Source organism: Ctenopharyngodon idella, chromosome 7, assembly GCF_019924925.1.
Source record: "Ctenopharyngodon idella isolate HZGC_01 chromosome 7, HZGC01, whole genome shotgun sequence".
In the NCBI taxonomy this organism is placed as follows: Eukaryota; Metazoa; Chordata; class Actinopteri; order Cypriniformes; family Xenocyprididae; genus Ctenopharyngodon; species Ctenopharyngodon idella.
In genome coordinates this window covers 30,272,119-30,294,100 of record NC_067226.1, presented here as the reverse complement: position 1 = coordinate 30,294,100, position 21,982 = coordinate 30,272,119, and the positions used below count along the sequence as shown (strand labels likewise).

Sequence of the window (21,982 nt, the reverse complement as noted above, 5' to 3'; positions counted from 1 at the left end):
AACTAAACATTTTAAACATGTGTAAACAAAACTATAATCGAATAAGTTGCAATTAAGGCATACTGAATGTTAAAATAACTTTCAAATATAATGTTAAGTGGGTATCAATACCCATTTTACTCTTAGTAATTCAATAATTTAAGAAATTTTAAAATCTATAAATTCAGATTAGAGGTATCGTATCGGTATCAATATCGGCGATATTGGCCTTTAAAGTATCGTTATTGTATCGAAAAGAAAGTAAGTGGTACCACCCATCCCTACCAAGTTAGTTTAAAAAAGGACCACTGAACTGAAGGAAATTGAGGCTGTGTTCAAAATCGCCCCATATACCCTCATTCACTATTCCCTACATTAGTCCACAATATAGTCCACTTGAAGGAGGGCTGCCACTTTTGCATAGTTTGTGCTTGCTTTTCATTATAATTAGAAACTTGGCAAAACTGGCAGCTCCAGTAGAAATGAAAAGATGTATCTTGTCACTCTGTCATAGCGCTTTTTACAATGCAGATTGTGTCAAAGCAGCTTTACAGTGATAGAGGGAACATAATTTTGGCTGCACAGCAGCTCTTAAAGAAAATGGTGTCAATGCAGGCAGATGCAAAGCACTGTTGAATATCAAATGTCAAGTGTCCCCAACTAAGCAAGCCAAAGGCGACAGCGGCAAGGAACCCAAACTCCAACAGGTGACATCAGGTGGCAAACAGGTGTCAAATAGGTGTTAAAAAGGAGAAAAAACCTTGGGAGAAACCAGGCTTAGTCGGGGGGCCAGTTCTCCTCTGGCGAACAGTGCTTTGTTACGATTCAGTATTCGTATTCATCACGCCGGTATGGACGGTTTGTTGAGGAACTATGCCACTGGTTGTTTACCTGTATGATATTATACAGTAGCCACATTGGACCAGCGGTTTGAAAAACGTTTGGATGTATTTTAAACGTTTGTTCAGCTGCGGGCGCCATCTTCTGGCAAGACGCGGGAATTCATTCGGCATTACCCTCACAGCGAGCGTTATTACGGTGCATTATGGGATTGAATGAGTGCACTCGATAACGTCCACTATGGTTTCGGACACCACTACAAATGGCCTGTGGGGGCGATTTCGGACACAGCCCGATCACCGATCATCAGTGAACGATTAATTAACTGACTAAAACGACTCGAGTTACTGGGATGAATCAAAATCCCCACCACTAAAGTCACTACTCAAACGCTGTAAACACGCTGTTGTAGTGCACTGTAGTGCAGCAGCAAAAACCACGTGATTAACGCGGAAGTTGTGCCTCTTAAGTGTATGTGAAGTCGAGCAGTCGCTCGCAGACCAGCGTTTGGTTGGTTCTGACAGCAGGTTGGATTTTGCGGGTTCAGGGTTCCGTTTCATTTCTGTAGCATCTTGGGAGCTTCTAGACTGAAATCTTCCACAGAAGAAGCTCATTATCAGTGAGAATTGGTGAGAATTTCAAGTCATTTGCTTTTAAAAATGATCGATGTTACATAAGTTTGTACACGGCAATTAGAAGAGGACTCGAGAAGATCCATGCATCGTGTTATTCTTTCGCTCTCTTTTCATAAGTTCAGCTTTACGTTAGCAGTCGGCGTTTCATTGTTTAAATGTCTGCATAGATCTACAGTCTTTCAAGTCCAGAATCCCATAGAGCTGTCTGCAAACTGCTCTCTCAACATCAGGCAGGATTTGAAAGCTTCATCAAGCTCTTTTGTAATGCAACCGACTGAATGCCATTGTCTGAAGGAGCTTCATTTGAAATTATAATATATATTTGCATAGGACATAGCCTGTATGTCTGTAAATTCAGGTTAGGGTTTATGCTTCTCAAAGTCTCTTGCCTCAAGAAAATCACACTCTACGATTATCAAAGAATGCATGATAACAAGCCACAGCAGATCCTCCTGGGATTTTGGTGTGGTTTTTTTTTCTTCCAGATGGCATGGCTTTCAAAATTAAGATGCATGCTAAAAATGTTTTGGTTCTAAAGGGTTATGACATGGGCATATAAATGTCCTTGTTAGAGCAATCCATATGAGACATTGACCCAGTTTTCCCTCTGTGCCATGTTAGAACAGACTGTAACTGGTTCATATCTGTTGCAGCGCTTGTGTTGACACTTCAGCCAAAGTGTGAGGTAGAGATGGAGGGAAATCTATGTGGATTGATATTAGATTACATGTGCAATTGTGTATTATTTCTGCACTTCTCATTCTAAATTCATTTAGCCATTTGTGAAAGTAGACATTGAGAAATATAGGACAGAGGAAGAGAAAGAAAGAATCATTTATAAGGGACACACCCAAAAACAGCTGCCATGCTTTTTTTAACAGTAGTTTTAACAGGATACTGTCCTGCACACTCGAGTTCTCACATCTTAAACTTTATCTGTGTCTGTTTAATATATAATATTTGAGTGATAAAAGGATATCAGGTGTATTTATGGAGTTTGGGATTAGCAACCACACCCTTTGAAAAGTATCATTTAATTATTGCATGTGGTGCACAAACATTATTTATTGCACCTGGAGCACAAAAATATTAGTCATTTAATAACACAAAAATGATTTATTGCATTTTGTGCACAAAAATAATTATTTCATTTGGTGCACATTGCACAAAAATGCATTCAGTGCATAAAAAAATGGTTATTACATTTGGTGAACAAAATATTTATAACATTTAGTGCACAAAAAATAATTAGTATTTGGTGCATAAATGGTTATTGCATTTGCAGTACAAATCATCTTAGGGTGTTTACCAAATACAGTAACTAAATTTTCACATGTTCATAAGTGAATTTGATGATGTTTGATAATGCAAAACTCACTGATATGGTGACATGGTGTTGCTATGCGGTTGCTAGGTGGTTACTTGCTGGCCAAAATTAAAAGAGCCCATGCAGTCCCATAGTCTTCATGATAATTTTGTCTGCTGTATTGTCTTCCAGGTGAAAAATATAAGTCTGATTGCTTAGAAAAGTAATACACACTAATTTATTCTTACAATTAGACGTTTGATCACTAACCTTAAGCATGAGCTAAAGAAATAGTGATGCTTCCTTTTGAAAAATGATTGTTTTCTACTTTCTACATTCTGCAGTTTCTTTATATCTTTCATTATTCAGATAAACAGGCAGGAACAATCATTCTTAAATGGCTACTATTGAGTGTTTTGTTGAAATGAGAATAGCAATGAGGATTTTTTGCTTTTATATTCCAGTGCTGAATGACTGCTGTGGTTATGATGATCTGAGCTCTCTGCCACTTAACTACGTCATCAAGCTTCCTTCTTTCCGATGTGCATTTAACATCTTGACGCCCTGGTTCTTGCAGTATGTCTTTGATTTGACAGTAGAGTGGATATAGTGTAGACAGGTTCTGCTCTCTCTCTCTCTTGCAGTAGGTGGTGGTGATTAGGCTATGAGTTTTTCAGCTCCCCGGTGAATTAGAAAGTCCCTCTATATTCGCTCATCCTAGTCGCAGCGCTTTTCTAATGAGTTGCAGAAAGATGAGATCCGATAAGTCACATTCATCACCCAGAGGAATAAGGGTGGAGTAATAGAAAGACAAAGACTGAAGCTTAAAAATGACGACTGTTCAAACAGCATCTGCAGGTTGGAAGGCATCAAGCATAACACAATTTTTACAGAGGTTGTGTGAGGAAAAACACAGACTTGGCAGATTCCGACAGGATTAAAAATGCAAAGTGCGTCTCTGAAACACAAATTTCTTTTTAATGTACCCCTGGAAAACGTGTACCCCCAGTTTCAGTGTCAAGGCTTAAGCTAGTCCGAGACTAAAATGCATGTTTGAGCTGTTTTAATTGAAAGCAACTTTGTTCTGACATGTCTTAAAATATGTGACCCTGGACCACAAAACCAGTCGCACGGGTTTATTTGTAGCTATAGCCAACAATACATTGTATGGGTCAAAATTATTGTCAAAAATTATGCCAGAAATCATTAGGATATTAAGGAAAGTTCATGTTCCATGAAGATTTTTTGTAAATTTCCAACTGTAAATATAAAAAAAATCATGCACCATCAGATTCCAGATTTTCAAATAGTTGTGTCTCGGCCAAATATTGTCCTATCCTAACAAACCATACATCAATGAAAAGCTTATTTATTCAGCTTTCAGATGACGTATAAATCTCAATTTAAAAAAATGTACCCTTATGACTGATTTTGTGGTCTATGGTCACATATGTCAGTGCCATTGTTTTGTCTCAAGATTCACACCAGTAATGTTTTTTTTCTAGGGTACGTGTATAAAAGATACTTGCCCTAATTGAACTAAGGTCTAATCCTGGCTTAGTCTAAGCCCTGTCTGTGAATCCGGCCCATTATTTTTTATTTTATTATCTTTGTAACAAATTATCTTTATTTTGAAAGATGCATTTCAACTTTCATTTCAGTTGGGTTTTGCATTGGCCTGGGAGGGTCTCATCTCGATTCCGACTCTGGTGAAAGACGTTACTTTGAAATAGATTAAGAATCTGAAGAACAACTCAGTGATGCTTTAATCCAGCTCTCTTTCTGAGCGTTTTTCTTCATAATTCACTACTCTATGGGGTGTCTGTCCTGTTGCATTATGGTCAGTACATCTGGCTGCGTTTACTGTGTGTCACAGCAACATTCAACATATTTAACAAACAATGCAAGCCTCTTAACTGCATTAAAAGAGTATGATATTCACTCTCTCGGTTTAAAAAATCTATCTAGATAATTGTTGTTTTTTTCTATATCATCTCTCTCTGTGTTTCTTACACCATCAACTTCTGTTTATTGATTCCTTTTTGGCATTCTCATTCTGTTTGTTTCAGGGTTGTTTTGAGGTCAGATGTTATCTACCATGAGGCCGTAACAGAAGCTAATCCTGAGTTTGGTTCAGATTGATGCCAGAATGGCCACTGCTAAGAAAGGTACGTCTCTCTTTTCCACCCTCACAACTGAAGTTTTTCATTTTTGCAACAGCTTTGAATTTAAATTGTCATACTGGCCAGGAATCACTTTTGCTTTTGGGGGGTGAAGAAACTCGCTTCCTCTTTCATTAGTCTTGCTATAAATACAGTACTACTGCTGAATACATAAATGAATGTAATCATTAAAGGGTTAGTTCACCCAAAAGTGAAAATTCTGTCATTAATTACTCACCCTCATGTCGTTCCACACTTGTAAGACCTTCGTCTTCAGAACGCAAATTAAGATATTTTTGATAAAATCCGATGGCTCAGTGAGGCCTTCATTGTCAGCAAGACAGTAACACGTTCAATGCCCAGAAAGCTACTAAAGATGTATTTAAAACAGTTAATGTGACTACAGTGGTTCAACCTTAATGTTATGAAGTGACGAGAATACTTTTTGTATGCCCAAAAAACAAATAATGGCTTTATTCAACAATATCTAGTGATGGGCGATTTCAAAACACTGCTTCATGAAGCTTCGAAGCTTTACGAATCTTTTGTTTCAAATCAGTGGTTCTGAGTGCGTATCAAACTGCCAAAGTCTCGCCCACCAGTGGTGAACCATTGAAATGTAACGAAGCTTTACTGAAATCACGTGACTTTGGCAGTTTGATACACGCTCCGAACCACTGAATGACAGATAATTAATGACAGAATTTTAATTTTTGGGTGAACTAACCCTTTAAACTGACAAACTGGCCGGGAATCACTTTTTCTTTTGGGGTGTAAAGAAACTCGCTTCCTCTGTCATTTGTCTCATGCTATATATACCGTACTACTGCTAAATACATAAATGAATGTTCTCATTAATTATTAGTGGTGCTTGTATAGCACGTATCACTTTCAATTATATGCATTTTCTGTTTTGTTGTTTCGTTCACTTTACACTACCATTCAAAAGTTTGGGGTCAGTAAGAGTTAAAAAAAACAAACAAAAAAAAACTTTTATTCAGAAAGGATACATTAAATTGATCAAAAGTGACAGTAAAGATTACTAAATAAAGTTAAAATTTCTATGTCAATTTCTATGTCAAATAAATGCTGTTCTTTTTAACTTCATCATATTTATCAAAGAATCCTAAAATAATGTATTGCAGTTCCTTGAGCACCAAATCAGCAAATCATGCTGCTAAAAAATCAGCCTTGCATCACAGGAATAAATTACATTTTAAAATATATTCAAATAGAAATTATTTTAAATTGTAATAATATTTCACAATATTACAGTTTATAATGTATTTTTGATCAAATAATGCAGCCTAGCTACTTTCAAAAATCTCACAGACCTCATACTTTTGAATGGTAGTATATAACAACTTTAAAAAATGCTTTTTGGAAGGAAATTTAGGAATTTGGATATGTTTTTTTTTAATAATAATCCCACCACACTGACTTTAAACTGCTTTTCAAAAATGTCAATCTGCTTATCATGAGTTTTGACAACCTGCTGGTTTTCCATTCTCAAGAATGAGGCTTTGAGAGATTTTAATAAAGCAAAAACAATAATGAATTCTTGCTCAGTTGGTGGTGACTCAGCAGTTGCAAAACACGTGGGCTGTTTCTTATTATCAGGAAATGTGAAAGAGCTCGCATCTGTTTTCACGTCTGTCTGAGAAGCCTTTTCAGAGTCGTCGGAAAAACTCCCAAAAGACACTCTCTGCTGTCTTTCCACTATTTATTGTGGTAATCAATCCGTCTGGAGGCACAAAGATGGCCTCCATTTTGTTTTTGTTTACGAATGCGATAAAGTTTCATTTTGGATGAAGGCAGAGGGTCTGTTGTCATGCTGTATATTGTTGCCCCAGCTCCAGAACATCTACTGTTTCGTCAGGTCAGGCAGCTGTGCGACATTCACAAAGCATCTTCCAATCCCAGCATGCACGAGGCTTGTGTATTAAAATCACAAAACTGACCCCAGAACAGCTTTTTGGTAACGTCCCTTTCCTCAGGGGCCAGATTTCTAGTTGTTGCCATGGTTACGGTGTGAAGTTTTAGATGAGGTTCATAAAATGCGGTGCCTCTATACAGCACCACTGAGCATTCGCTTAATAGAGAGCCCGTCGAGCTCTGGTCTCTGCCAAACAGCAGCGTTTCTGCTTTGTTTCAATCAAAAGAACAGAATTGCCTTTAGATAATACATACATAAAGAACAAATGTGATTTAGTCCAATCTGCCTTTTCAGGCATTTGGGTCTTAGGTAATTGGCTTAGAAATGAACAAAAAAAAAGTCACAGACATAAATACGTAAGTTCCTCTTGCCCTACTTGTGTGGGGATAAATAAGAAGTAATAAGATAATAAGATTCTAGTCTGTTGGGCTTATAGGTTATAAAATGTAGGCTGCATATGTATCAAGTTTAATTCTAGATTTCCCATCTCGCGTTCCAGGACAGAAAGTATTTTAATGCTGTGCAGATGCTCTGTTTTGGTCATCTAGACCATGAGACACTAGTTGGCAGGTCTTTTAGTCATGTGTGAGAGTGTTTATAGCTCTCTACATTGGGCGAACAGTTGCAGTCCCATAACCTCTGTAATGAGGCCAATAACATGGTCACTCGTACTACAAATGTCATCCTGTCCCATGCAGCTAACATTACTTTATGTTTAAATTTACCTCTATGCCACAATGACCTACAGCTGTGAGCAAACGGGGTCACCACTGACCCTCCAGATTCAAATCATTTTTATATTTGTAAAATATACTCAAATATATTTGTCTTAAAATTGCTCTCTTTCTTCTCTTTCCTGCATTTCACTCCTACTCCAGCTTGCGTGATAATCGTTCTCATACTCTAAACTTGGCATTGTGTACTGCAAATATTGTATGTATGCAATATCACATGACGCATTGTTCGTGATGCTCTTCATTTCCAAGTTACTTTGGATAAAACCATCTGCTAAATGAATAAATGTAAATTTTTAATGAAGCTAGTTTGAATGTGAAATGATGTATCTTGGCGATACCCTCATCTTTTATTTGTTATTATTACCCTTGTTCCTCTGACAAGATGTCCTCTGAATTTAAAATGTCAGTTATTTTTATTCGTTGCGCAGGGATCCAAAGAGTCCCTGATGTAATCAGTAGTATGCCTGTCAATGGCCGATCATTTCATGAAATGTGTCCCCAGGGGCGACGCTACACCCGGGATTAGCCGACTCTATTTTAACCGCATAGTATTTATTGTGCGATTGCCATGTGTGAAAAGACAGTTATTTGAGTACCTTATAAATAATGTCTGTAATATTGCCACTATATATAGTGCACCTCTTCAATAATGTAACAACGCATCAATTCTACACGGACCACAAGCGCTGTGATTGGTCTGCTAGGACCCCTCCCTCAGGTCAAACAAATGGCGCGGAGCAAGTGGGGAAGAGCGAGCATTTTCAACTTTCCATAGGAATGGAAAAAAACGCTCTGTTTTAGGGGACACTGCTGAAGCTTCTCTGACAACGTACATGACAAGCTGCTTCTTCTTCAGCTTTGCTTTGATACTCAACATGAGCGCAGACACTGCCTACTAGCGGTCTGCATGTTGCATGTAGATGCGGACAATGAGTATAAATGAAAACAGATGCATAGCCTATGGCGCAGAGGCTCCGGCGTAGGTCCGACGCAGCCTTAATAGAGTCTCCTACAATAGGTTTACATGCATCTAAGGTCAAAAAACACTTTTACACACTTGCAGTGTGTATCTGAAACCAAACGCCCTGAATTTCAGCTCCAAATCTTTCTCAGCACTTGGATACACAGTGATACCATGGTGTCGGTTTTATCATATCAAATTGAACAAGTCCTCTTCCTTTTGAATTGCATCAAAGTGGATTTGCAGCACAGAAAACAGCGTCTTCTTGACATGTCGACAACACGAACCAAATTCTTTCAGTTTCAGCTACAACTACAGTGTTTGAGGGCGTGGCAAAGTAGACACTGTTCAGTCAGTGAAGACCATGGCTGGCATTATGCGGATTTGTTATAAACCTACGTAGGTTCAAACAGGAAGTGAGACTTGAATTACTGATGACTCGTTTCAGGCAGTTTAGAATCGGTTCTTTTGGGAGACAATAACTTTGATCTTTAAATCTTTGCAGACCTTTTACTTTCACAAACCTCTATTTTACACATTATTTGAAAGGTAATATCTGAATAAGCATAATTGGAGCACTTTAAATCATGTAGCTGTTTTGTTAGAGTTGGTACAATAAAAATAACATCCAATCCTAAATTAATCCTATCTAGAAGCTAGAATATCTTGGAAGTGGGCTCTTTTGACTTTGACAGGTAAGAAGGCTGTAGCTCAAACAGCATGCATTAGCAACGCCAAGGTCATGGGTTCGATTCCCAGGGAATGCATGAACTGATAAAATTTATACCTTGAATGCAGTGTGAGTTTCTTTAGATAAATGCATGAATGTAAATGTAAGAAACAGCCAGAAGACCCTAGCAACCCCACAGCAACATGCTAAAAACCTCAGCAACCACAAAGAAATGCACTAGCAAACACCCTAAAATTGACAAGGTTAGCATGAGCAATCAGCATGCACGTGTTCTTCAGAAAATGTAAAAATCTAGTTATCTTTATTGTTACTTGATAATTCAATTTAGATTCAAAGTAAAAAAAGAAAAGCTTCACACAAAAAGAAATTAATTGCAATGTCTTATCGCCAAATTACAATAAAAGCAGGGTTTTTTTGCAGAGGCTTTGAACAGACATGGAGGATTTTAGAGTGAAAATGAAGGTCAAATCCCCAAAGCTGATGTTCATTACAGTGGGCTTTGTGCTCTGTTGGTCCAGATGTGAGCATTTGGATGCCGTTCAAAAGTTTAGGGTTAGTGTAAGATTCAACAAGGATGCCTTAAACCAAAAGTGACAATAAAGACATTTATAATGTTAGAAATATTTCTATTTCAAATAAATGCTGTTCTTTTGAACTTTATATTCATCAAAGAATCCTAAAGAAAAAGGTTTCCACAAAAAATATGAAGCAGCACAACTTTTTTCCAACATTGATAATAATCAGAAATGAGCAGCAAATCAGTATATTAGAATACTTTCCGAAGGATCATGTGACACTGAAGACGGATGACAGGAATAAATTACATTTTAATATATATATTTCAAACAGAAAACATTGTTTTTACTGTATTTTTGATCAATAAAATCTGTAGTTTTTATCAATATAAATGCAGCTTTGGTGAGCAGAGACTTCTTTCAAAAACATAAACCTACCTACCTCAAACTTTTGAATGGTAGTAATAGTGTACTGTACTGGAATATGTGGTTTCTCAGAAGCAGTTTTACCCTAATCCTGCACCACAAATGGATTTTTAAAGAAGAATTAGCATTGATCTTGCACTTTATTTCTTTGTTTGATCTGTGTCTGAGAGACGCACCCCTGAAGGCCTGATTACCTGCTTTATTAAATCAGACTGTAAAAGAGAAGAGCCTGGAAGAACATTGCTTGGGATTTTCTTTCTCTTTTTTTAGTTTTGATATTTTTAATGCTGGTGCTGTAATTAGCACATTGAATGTGCTGTAGGTGTTAGACAGCTTGCACAGTAAAACCCTCTCAGAAATGTTGCATCTTTTAATTTATTCCCTTTTAATAAATAATTAATTATAGTCTCCTGCTTGTTTTATTTTGTTGCACTCCATCTAGCTGTTGTTGAATGCAAGAACACGTTAGACATAAGCATCAAGTGAACCTAAAACCAGTCTTTCAATGTTTAATAAATCCTGTGGGAAAGAGACTGAGCCAAACTTGAAACCTAAAAATAAAAACAGTTGGCCAAGTGATGGCCAAGTGTTCATGTCTGCATACTTGTGTCATAATATCACTTCTGTTGTCTACATAATTTTTAATTCTTGTTTTAGGTGCTTGTTTGATCCAAAGCTTAAATTAAAAACATCCAAGTGTTTTAAACTGATTTAGTTTATTGTTAATTTAAATATAGTTTATGAATTTTGGCAGAAAAACTTTTAAATTGAAATGATTCAAATCAGTGCACAACCTGATTAATGTAAGCCCAATATGCTATAAATTTCTTTGAGTAAAGTAATGAAAAGATCTCTCATATTAGACTGAAGGTCTTTCAGGGTTTTCAGGTGTCAAATGGCAAGGTCGATTTGAATAATTTCAACTTTAAAAGCTGCTTGATGAACATTTTTCATTCAGCGTCTCACAATCTGGATGTCTATAAATCTGTGCCTAGTGTGTAATTAGCGCAGCTGTAAGTCCTTTGCTTTTGTTCTTTCTGCAGCGTCGTCTAAGACAGGGGGTGTTCGCTTCGCTGAGGAACCTGCTGCGGCCGCCGCTGCTCACTCTCATGTGCATTTTGACGAGAAACTGCACGACTCCGTCGTCATGGTGATACCCGAATCAAACGGGAACTTCCTGGTTAAGGTGAGAGCGAGTTATATAGCTGAGGTTATCATTAGCCTTATTTGAAGGTCGTCAGTCATTAATATGAGGTCATATTACAGGAAGAGTTTATTTCTCAGCTCACATCAAAGCTTCAGCTTCTTTCCTTCTGTCACTGTGTTGTATTTGACTTCTAGCCTTATTATCATGTGAAAAGATCTCATGCCAAGAGCTGTATCTGGAATTTGAAGATAGAAAACAGGATCAGGAAATGACACAAGCCAGATTTGAGTTTGCGTTGCATATGAGCACCACAGGTCAATATGTCAGAGCATGTGCACTAACCGCTCGAGCATGGCTGTGATGAGACTATTTTTGACCTCTGAGTAATTGTTCCATAACTTTTTGGTGCAATGCATTGCCATCGTTTTTTTTTTTTTTTTTTTTTTTTTTTGTGGTTGTGGGTTATGGCAAGATATTTTAACAAACCGCTGTGCAACTCATTTTACAATGTTTGGAGCCGAACAATATCTCAAATCATGTGGCTTGCTCAAGAGAAGTGTGTTGTTATTTTTCTAAGTGATTGTTTCAGTATGAAATGACCAAGAACGTCCTAACAACAACATAGCTATGTAGCAAGTGAGACAAATCAGACACAACTGTTGTTATATTTAACAAATAATCTTTAAAACTTTCACCCAACCACAAAACAAGGTGCCTGTGACAACCCCCCAAAATAATAGAAACAGGCCTCATAACCATGATTTCATGACCAAAAAGAATGTGAAATAGTCAACTCTCACTCCATTCCCCTATTGAAACACACATAATGCCCATAATCCACATTCATTCATAGAAAACATCCTATGAAGGATCATGCATATCTCCCGGACATTGCGTGTATGAATATTACTGTCTATTGTATTGTATACCATTTTATGCATGCCTTATGATAGAACCACCAGATAATTTAACCTCACATATACCATGTTTGGTATCTACGAATTTGTATTTTGATGATCTAAATGCTTATGTATTTTATATGTTGAAACCTATACAATACCTATACAATTTTATAAACAGTCTTTAATAGTTTCTGCATCAACACCGAATCCAGTTACATATTCAAAATACCATGCTAGAAGACAATGAGTCATAAACTTTCCCTCTGAAAGCTTAAGTTTTCATTGGCTCGCTGACTCCTGGGAAGAGTGACCATCCTCAGAGGTCCGTGTGGGGCCTCACCCGGCCCCAGAGCTGGAGTGGGCGCACCGACAGGCCTCAAACAAGCCATGTGTAACAGAGGTTTAAGATAAGCTGCAGACTCCTTGTTTAACAAGGTTCTTTGAAATAAGAAACTGATGGTTCTTTCAAGTGGTTAAATGACTCTTTTTTCCATAACTTAATTCCCTGTTTGTTACCCATGTATGCGTGATTGTGTGTATGTTTGTTTAGATTAGTTGTGTTTGTGACTTAGTAAAACTTGTGCACAATACATATGAGTATTTGTTTCTGATTCTCTGCTTGCAGCAAAGTCAGTTTAACGATTGAGATCTTGCTACATGCTCTGAGCACTATACACAGTAAGGTTTGTTTTTCTGTGGCCACAAAAAATATCCTTTCTGAGAGTTGATGGAAGATCGATACTGAGTGTTCACTGGATTAATAGGCTGGTTAGTTGTAATATTAATTCTGCTACATCAAGTTAATTCCATTAACTGATCTAAATATTTATAATGAATTATAAAATATTGAGTCATTATTAATATTTCCCTTTTGAGCTAATTTTCTACAGCAACATGGTAAAAAAAAACAGTCCTTGCATGGGCTAATGATGGTTGGATGGATGGTTGGTTAGATGGATAGATAAATGGATGGATGAATGGATGGTTGGATGTTGGATGGATGGTTAGATGTTGGTTGGTTGATTGGTTGGATGGATGGATGGATGGTTGGAGTTTGGATGGATGGATGGATAGATGGATAGCTGGATGGACGGTTGGATGGATGGAGGATGGATGGATATTTCTATTTGTTATTTTTGGAACAGATTGGATGGTAAATAGTATAACAGTATATTTATATTATGTTTTTGTTTATTGGTATGTTGTTGTTATGATTGGTTAGATGGATAGATAAATGGATGGTTGGATGTTGGATGGATGGTTAGATGTTGGATGGCTGGTTGGTTGGATGGATGGATGGTTAGAGATTAGATAGATGGATGGATGGATAGTTGGATGGATGTTGAATGGATGGATGGTTGGTTGGATAGATGGATGGATAGCTGGGTGGATGGACGGTTGGATGGATGGAGGATGGATGGATATTTCTATTTGTTATTTTTGGAAGAAAACAGATTGGATGGTAAATAGTCTAACAAAGTATATTTATATTATGTTTTTGTTTATTGGCATGTTGTTGTTATGATGATTTTTTGATTTTAATTAATACACAAAAAATGAAGTGTGTATTATGAAAGTAAATAAGGTCTGTTTTGTTGTCGTGTTGACTCTTAACATGTTTTTAATGGTTTACACAAGTTGCTTGTTGTTGTGAGAACAGTGAGTTTTTGAACATATTTGATCGCACAGAGACTCTGTGTTTGCATTCCTCCTACTCGCAAATAACTAAGAGACAAGATACACAAACATGCTCGCGTTCACCCCACAGTGGGTGTCATATTCTGAGACTCTTTTCATCGCAGATGCTCTCGCTCTCACTCTCTCGCTCCCTCCATCTAACTGCCCCGTTACTGCCCTGTGTTGCCATGGAGACAGCTGCAGTGGTCTCGAGCAGTATATAAACACCTGCACCTCTGGACTGTCTCTGTTTGATTTATTATGTTTTGATGAGGGCTCTGGTCCGATGAAACGTTATTTGATCTCGCTGAGACCCAGATGCAGTTTGAAGGTTTCCTGGCATGAAGTTCTGTCACTCCAGCAGTTCTCATTTTTTAACCCTCAAATTATTATCCAATTTTCCTTCCTTGGTTAATAAGATCTTAAAGCAATGAACATTTTAATCTGACAGAATATCTTTGCTGTTTCATCCAGTTACATCAGCGGATCATATAATAGATAATCTTTAATGTCTCCTGCACCAAAAAATTCATACCATTCAGAAATTAGTCATAAGACAACTATGATGTTAAAAATGATCATTCGGCTCTAAATTCATCAAAATAAGTTGACTGTGATTTCATCATTGATCAGTCAAGGCAAATTTCATTAATGATATCATCAATGAAGCAATCCACTATGATTCATTAATTTGTTAATAATAAGTAAACTATAATTCATACAATGATTTCATCAGTCAGCTAAGATTTCGCCAACATTAATTTTGAACTATGCGTCCATCGTTTATCACAGTAAACCATGATCTTTATCAAAAGTAGCAGATCAAGTGGACACAGTAGTTTGCCTCATATAATCATATGCCTGATGACACCCAACCATAACCTCTCTCGATATCCTCAGGTGGGCTTCCTGAAAACGCAGCACCGATATGAGATTGTGTTCACACTGCCAGAGATGCCAGAGCTCGGCAAAGACGTGTGTCCAGCCCCCATCCCCAACCCACACCTGCGGATCACCAATATAACCGCGTCCTCGGAGGGTATGTTTCATCGCTCTCTGACCCAGCACACCTGAACATGCTGATGAAGAAAAGTCAAGTTCTAGTGTTTTGTGATTTATTGAAGGGATTCCCAAACTTTTTTGTCAGCCGAATCCCTTTGATCTAAAATATTTTAAGTTAAAGGGTTAGTTCACCCAAAAATGAACATTTCTGTCATTAATTACTCACCCTCATGTCGTTCTAAACCCGTAAGACTTTCGTTCATCTTCGGAACACAAATGAAGATTTTTTTGATGAAATTGGAGAGATTCTGTCCCGTTATTGACAGCCTATGCAACTACCACTTTCAAGCCCCAGAAAGGTAGTAAAAACATCATTAAAGTAATCCATGTGACTCCAGTGGTTTAAACTTAGACTTATGAAGTGTTGTGAGTACTTTGTTTACCAAAAAAAACAAATTTACCATTTTATTTACAAAATATGAATCTCTAATGCTCCAAACCGTGACACATGCTTGTTGTGCTGATGCAAGAGTGGATGTTGTTGCGTGAACGCGCTTTGGAGATTCATATTTTGTAAATAAAGTGGTAAATTATGTTTTTGTGCACAAACAAAGCACTCGTGTTGCTTCATAAAATTGAGGTTAAACCACTGGAGTCACATGGATTACTTTAATGATGTCTTTACTACCTTTCTGGGGCTTGAAAGTGGTAGTTGCATAGACTGTCAATGAAGGGACAGAATCTCTCTAATTTCATCAAAAAAGATCTTCATTTGTGTTCCAAAGATGAATGCAAATGTTTACGGGTTTGGAATGACATGAGGATGAGAAAACGATGACAGAATTTTCTGGGTGAACTGACCTAACGGACATGCGCACACAGCGGACATTTTAAGTCCACAAGACCGAAAGTGTACATGAAGTGTGCCATTTGGGACCGGGCCAATACCTCTCGTACTGCTGAAATTACAGCTCATAGCAGCTTTAGGCATTTTCCATTACGATAATAGATTGTGTGCGCATGTTACCAGGAAAAGATGCCCAATAATGGGCACACGTCTAGCTGAACTCATGAGTGTGAGTTGTCCATTCCTAAACTGGTGTGACTGGAGCTAAACAAACTTTTTGTCTGTGAGATATAAATCATTTTACATCATTCATGTACATTGCCTGGAGATTAATCTTTATCCCTGACTGTATCTGTGTTTAGGAGGTCTGAGAGTGACGTGTGAATATATGGCCCATCAGGAGGGAGTGATGTGCGAGGAGGTGCAGATTCTTAGTGAGAGCAAAGAAGACGCGTGTGTGAAGGTCAAAGTTCACGCCCGTGTCATGGGTAAGTGACAGTAGATTTTCCAGTATCTTAACAGCCAAACTGGCTAATGTTCCTGAGAGTTATTGTTGTGGTGACATTTTAGGACACTGTTTAAGACACATTGTTAAATGGTACCCTGAATGAAGGAGTTGAGATGTGAGGTTATTTGGTGCCCTCTACTGGTGTTTTTATGTAAAATTAGATTAAAGAACTATTCCAGGTGCAATTCAAGTTAAAGGGATAGTTTACCCAGAAATTAAAATGCTGTCATCATTTACTCAGCCTAAAGTTGTTCCAAACCTGTATGAGTTTCTTCTGTTGAACACAAAAGAAGTTATTTTGAAGAATGTTGGTAACCAAGCAGTTGATGGGCCCCATTGATTTCCATAGTATTTTTTTTTTTTTCATACTGTGGAAGTCAGTCTTTTGTGTTCAACAAAAGAAACTCATACAGGTTTGGAACAACTTTAGGCTGAGTAAATGATGACAGCATTTTAATTTCTGGGTAAACTGTCCCTGTAAGCTCATCTGACAACATTTGTGGCGTAATGTTCATCACCATAAAATATATTAACTTGTTTCAGTTTGCTTAATAATTTAAAATGGAAGTAAATAAGGCCTTTTTTGAGAATTTAAAAGCACAATTGTGAAGCTTATTCTTAGAAGTATTTACATCAATTCTTCTGTTAAAATGTGCGTATTACACTACTGTTAAAATTACTGATTTTTAAAATGATTTTGAAAGAAGTCTTTTCTGCTCATCAAGGCTGTATTAACACTAATATTGTGAAATATTATTATAATTTAAAATAACTGTTTTCTATTTGAATATATTTTAAAATGTAATTTATTCCTGTGATCAAAGCTGAATTTTCAGCATCATTACTCCAGTCTTCAGTATCACATGATCCTTCAGAAATCATTCTAATATGATGATTTGCTGCTCAAGAAACATTTATTATTAATGTTGAAAACAGTTGTGCTGCTTCATATTTTTGTGGAAACCGTGATGCATTTTTTTCAGGATTCTTTCACTATTTTGAAACAAAAAACTTTTGTAACATTGTAAATGCCTTTACTATTTCTTTTGATCAATTTAATGCATCCTTGCTGAATTCAAGCATTAATTTCTGTTAAAAATCTTACTGACCCCCAAAAAACAGTAGTGTATGTGAGCTGTAAAGCTGCTTAAATCATCGTTTTTGTGATCGTTTTAGGGTTTTGGCGTATATAGCATTGTTAAAATTAAAACTTTAGACAGAAAAGTAAGTGATTTTCCCACACTTAAATCATGTTAACACACATTGTTTGTATATTGAGCGTTACATTTATTGAGTATTTTACTGTTTACAAAAATTGGCCCCATTAATTTCCATTCTAAGTGATTTAAACTTCAGATTTTTTTAATTTTTAAAGAAACAGAGGAACAAGTCTAAATTATTTTTTTGTGGTAATCAACATTATGCCACAAATGCTTGCAACTGAGCATAACTTCTACTGACCCCACCATTTTAAAAGTTAAAACGGCCTGTTTTGTGTGCGGGCGATGCTGTCCAAAGAGTATAAGCTGTATTGAATTCATAACATTCCTTTAAACGACTCTTTTCCTCTGTCAGACCGCCACCACGGGACTCCGATGCTGCTGGAAGGCGTGCGGTGCATAGGAGCAGAACTCGAGTACGACTCTGAGCAAAGCGACTGGCAAGGCTTCGACTGAACGGCTGAACCAACAGAACCCTATCAGTGCCACATATCGTGTGTCGGCAGCGACAGAATGTTCCAGATTCTACTGTCAGCTGCACAGCAATGTCACTGCTTTCTGGTCGCAGCGTTCTGAAACACACTGTGGTTACTGCCTTGTTTGTACTGTTACAATGGAATGCAGGAATGATCTGTTGTTTACTGTAGTTCTCTGTGATTTGTCGTTTTTCAGGTTTGGAAAAAAACAATCAAATATTGTGTTTTGCTCTAACTGAATTCCAGTATTATGATTGAATGTTTCTTTTAGATAAAACAAATGTAATATGCTCTTATGTCTGTGTTACTGCACTTTCTTGCTCCAATCTGTGTGATTCAAACGATTTTAAACTAAATCTAGGGTGATGCTTGTGCTCACTGTGAATTAGCCCCTGTTTGTACCAGTAGGAGGCGCTGCTGACCACAAAATCCAACTTACATGTTGCATCATGAACTTTGTCGCCATCGTGGCTCAAAAGTGTGAATGTTTTGATTCATCTACTGAAATTGATTTGATAATTATTCACTCGGATCAAAAAATTTTTTAGATCCAGCAAATGTCGGAGAGTTTGTTTGCCCTGATAGATTTTTAATAAGATCATCACTTCAAGGGCTTTTCAATCATTTTTATGTGTAATATTGGTCTATTTTGTAGAGCCGAAGTGCCTGTAATCATGTACATTCTTAGTTTATTTGATTGATGCCAGCATGTAATATGAGCCATTAAACACTGAATGTTTGCAGCCTTATTTGAGTGTAATATTGTACGGAGCCCTTAAAGGGACATGGTGGTGGGGGAAAAAAAATGAGATGGGTGGAAAATAATAAGTCAATGTTTTTGTGTTCTCTCGCACGTTTCGCGTTTCCCCCCGACAATCTTTAAGTTCGCTTGCAAAACGTTTGTTTTCTTTGCGAGCGAACGCAAAAATTCTCGGAGGAACGAGCGAACGCAAAGTTTTTAGGGGGAAGGCAAAACATTTATGAGAGAATGCAAAAACACTGACAAATATTTCTCCCGTATCATATTTTTTTCCTTCACCATGTCCCTTTAGGGGCTCCGTAGTAGTGTATGTTCATTGAATTGCATTAATGGATTTCTGTAAAAGTCTTTTCAAACTGCGTCAAAACCCAAAAAATCTTTACAGTAAAAAAAGAAAGAAATCTCCCAGAGCCAATAATAATGTTCGGTCTTTACTGTTGAGGGCTTTTTTCTGTGTCTTTACTGTCATTTTTTTTTACTCAAACAAATAAAATTCACTTGTTGACTTGAAATGTTTTTAAAATAATTTGTGTGGTGTAATAGTGAATCATTCCACTGAACAACCACTAGTGGTCAGTGTACTCTAACTAATAAACTTATTCACAGTTTCAGTAATAGGCTATAAAGGGTTGAGCTTCTGGTGTTGTATTTTGGTAATTCATAATAAAATTCTACAGAGTTTGATCATGCTTGATGATCAAATAAATGATGAATATACAAATGCACCAATGTCCATGTATTTTCCTACTAAGTGAAAGACATCCCTGCAGAAAACTAAATAAGCTCATTCTCTCTTGAGAACAGGTGAGATGAGAAAGACCTTTCGTTTTCAATGTGATGAAAAGCTTACTTTCATTATAGAAGTGCACAGTTGATCTGAAACCTTTAACATTATTTCTGAAGGAACTATAACTTCATTTTAATCTTATTTTCAATTCATCCTGAAATGTAGCATTATACATTTCCATAATATACGCATGAAATAAAAAATGCATTCCTCATTCAAGCATTCATTATTCATGTAACCAACACAAAATTAATAGCGCATCAGATTCATGTAAATAAGGTTATTGCATTTCCAGAGCCGGTTGGTGGTATTATTTTTAATCGTGATGTGTAAATCTGACACAACTGGAAGAAGATTGTATTGTCTATCTAATTTTCACCTGTTCAGTGACAAAGAGAGCTTCGTATTTTATACCGAGCCGGAATCAGCACGTCAAGGTTTGTTTTGTCTGTCAGTCACTCTTTGTCAAGATCTCTCCCCTCAGGGCCACACTATTGTCTCTATGCCTGAGTGTCACTATACCTTTGTGCGTGACTGTAGCATCTGACACTGATGGACTGAAGCAGAAAACGCTGCTTAAAGCCAAATGAACACTCTCATAATCTTAGTTTTATGAAGATGTGGCAGCTTCCTCATGACATCTCCACAGATGGTGCGAGCATGTGATACAGCTGGTCTTCAGCTAGTTTTGACTGAGCTGCCAGCGTGGTTTCAAACTCGTGAGCATTATTGCTTCGGTTATCATTGTTGATACAAACACAAAACTGACTCAACTTTAATAGATATACACAATCACACTATTTTCTGTTAATAAATGGCACACGTAACTGCTGCGCGCGAAAAATTTAACTTACAAAATACTATAAGCGTCCATTTAGGCTAATTAATTAACTATTCTTGGTCATTAAAGGCAAAAATAAACTCAAGTGAAACTTAAATGTGTCCGCGAAAATAAGAAACTTCCCTCACACACCCAAAACCCTCATCTGAATAATTTTGGTTAAAATTTCGCATCGATCTTATTTACAATATAAATTGTGTAAATGACTGTATTGCCCGTGTTTACGTTTTATTTCGATAAAATACATTTATTTCTGTTTTTCATACTGAGTCTGTTCGTATTTCCCAAGAAGCCTTAAATTGTTCCGAGTTTATTGCTGATTCTGTTTTAATAGAGATTGAAATTGACATGACAAGTTTTTATTGTTGTAATTTAAACAGATGTTTACCTTAAGATCATATTTTCTTGAATTAGTCTTCATTTTGGTTCTATAATTTTCTTATAATCTAATAAGAAAAAATGTAAATGAATAACATGCTGACAGTTTAATAGCCTAAATAATGTTGTCATGGTTGACTGAGTCACCTTAAGTTATATTTATGACTTAAATCATACATTATTGTTACCTGACCAAACATGTCTAGAAAAATATCCAACATAACTTTTTTATTAGAATCTGCAGAACGGAGAGGCCGGGGCTAGTTGTCACACTTCTGGTATGTTTATTTTTTTAAAGTCAATTTCTATATACAAACTTTAAAGCCTTGACTATTAAATAAATAAACAAATATAGCTAAAAAATGAACTTTTTTTTTTTTTTTTTTGCTATATCCTACACTTATGAACGACTTTTGGTTAAAATCTGTTAAAAGACACGTCCAAATGTATTTTTGTGTGGTTTTGTGCTTTTGTTTATACACAATATTACAAAATATGATGACATTGGAAATTTTGTGTCTTCATGACTAAATCCTTTGTTTAATATATAGGCTATATATATCCTATATTAGATATGCACCTATACTAAATTTCTCCACGATACTGATTCAGAGTGATATCCTCCGATACCAAAAATGATACCGATAGTTTGGGGGTTCTGCCTTTATACCTTTTAAATTAATGATAATTTCATTATAATTAATAATTAATTATTATACTTTGAAAGAAATGCAAATAAAAACTTTATTCTTTCCATTTCATCAACCTGTTTCAGAGTAACTGGTATCAGTTATAAACATAAACACACTACTCAAATGAATATTAACACACATTAACTGAAGATTAAATTAATATTTCTTAACTTTCTGAATGTTATTTATTCATATAATTACTATTAATATTGAACATCAAATCAAAATTCAGTGCATTTTCCTGCCCTCTTTTGATTGACAGGATATATCGGCCCTGATTATCGGCTATTTTTAAACTGTTGGCTGATGGCCGATAGCCCATAGCATGAAAATTTACTTTTGTCGGCCGATACCGATTATTTGCCGATATATCGGTGCATCTCTAATATATATATATATATATATATATATATATATATATATATATATATATATATAATTATATAACATTACCTTTTTTAGCATGTTTTGTTTAGCAGGTAAAAACGAAAGCGGAATGTGTGTTTGTGTATTTGGCTGTGTTTATGGTACATTTGCTGTTTTGCAACATTAGTGTG

At 36.5% G+C, this 21,982-nt stretch overlaps 1 protein-coding gene across 1 annotated transcript; it reads left to right on the top strand.

Moving 5' to 3' along the window:
- Positions 1-1,266: 1,266 nt before the first annotated feature.
- Positions 1,267-19,239, top strand: LOC127516738 (adipose secreted signaling protein). The gene is made up of 6 exons (XM_051901595.1): positions 1,267-1,448; positions 4,830-4,928; positions 11,232-11,374; positions 14,815-14,953; positions 16,126-16,251; positions 17,847-19,239. Exons 2-6 carry the CDS (start codon positions 4,910-4,912, stop codon positions 17,945-17,947), a joined length of 528 nt encoding a protein of 175 aa, XP_051757555.1. The 5' UTR covers positions 1,267-1,448; positions 4,830-4,909; the 3' UTR covers positions 17,948-19,239.
- The last annotated feature ends 2,743 nt before the right edge of the window (positions 19,240-21,982 follow it).

Coding starts and splice junctions, on each gene's coding strand:
- LOC127516738 (XM_051901595.1), top strand. Junction 14,954..16,125: donor TATAACCGCGTCCTCGGAGG/GTATGTTTCATC, acceptor ATCTGTGTTTAG/GAGGTCTGAGAGTGACGTGT. Junction 16,252..17,846: donor AGTTCACGCCCGTGTCATGG/GTAAGTGACAGT, acceptor TTCCTCTGTCAG/ACCGCCACCACGGGACTCCG.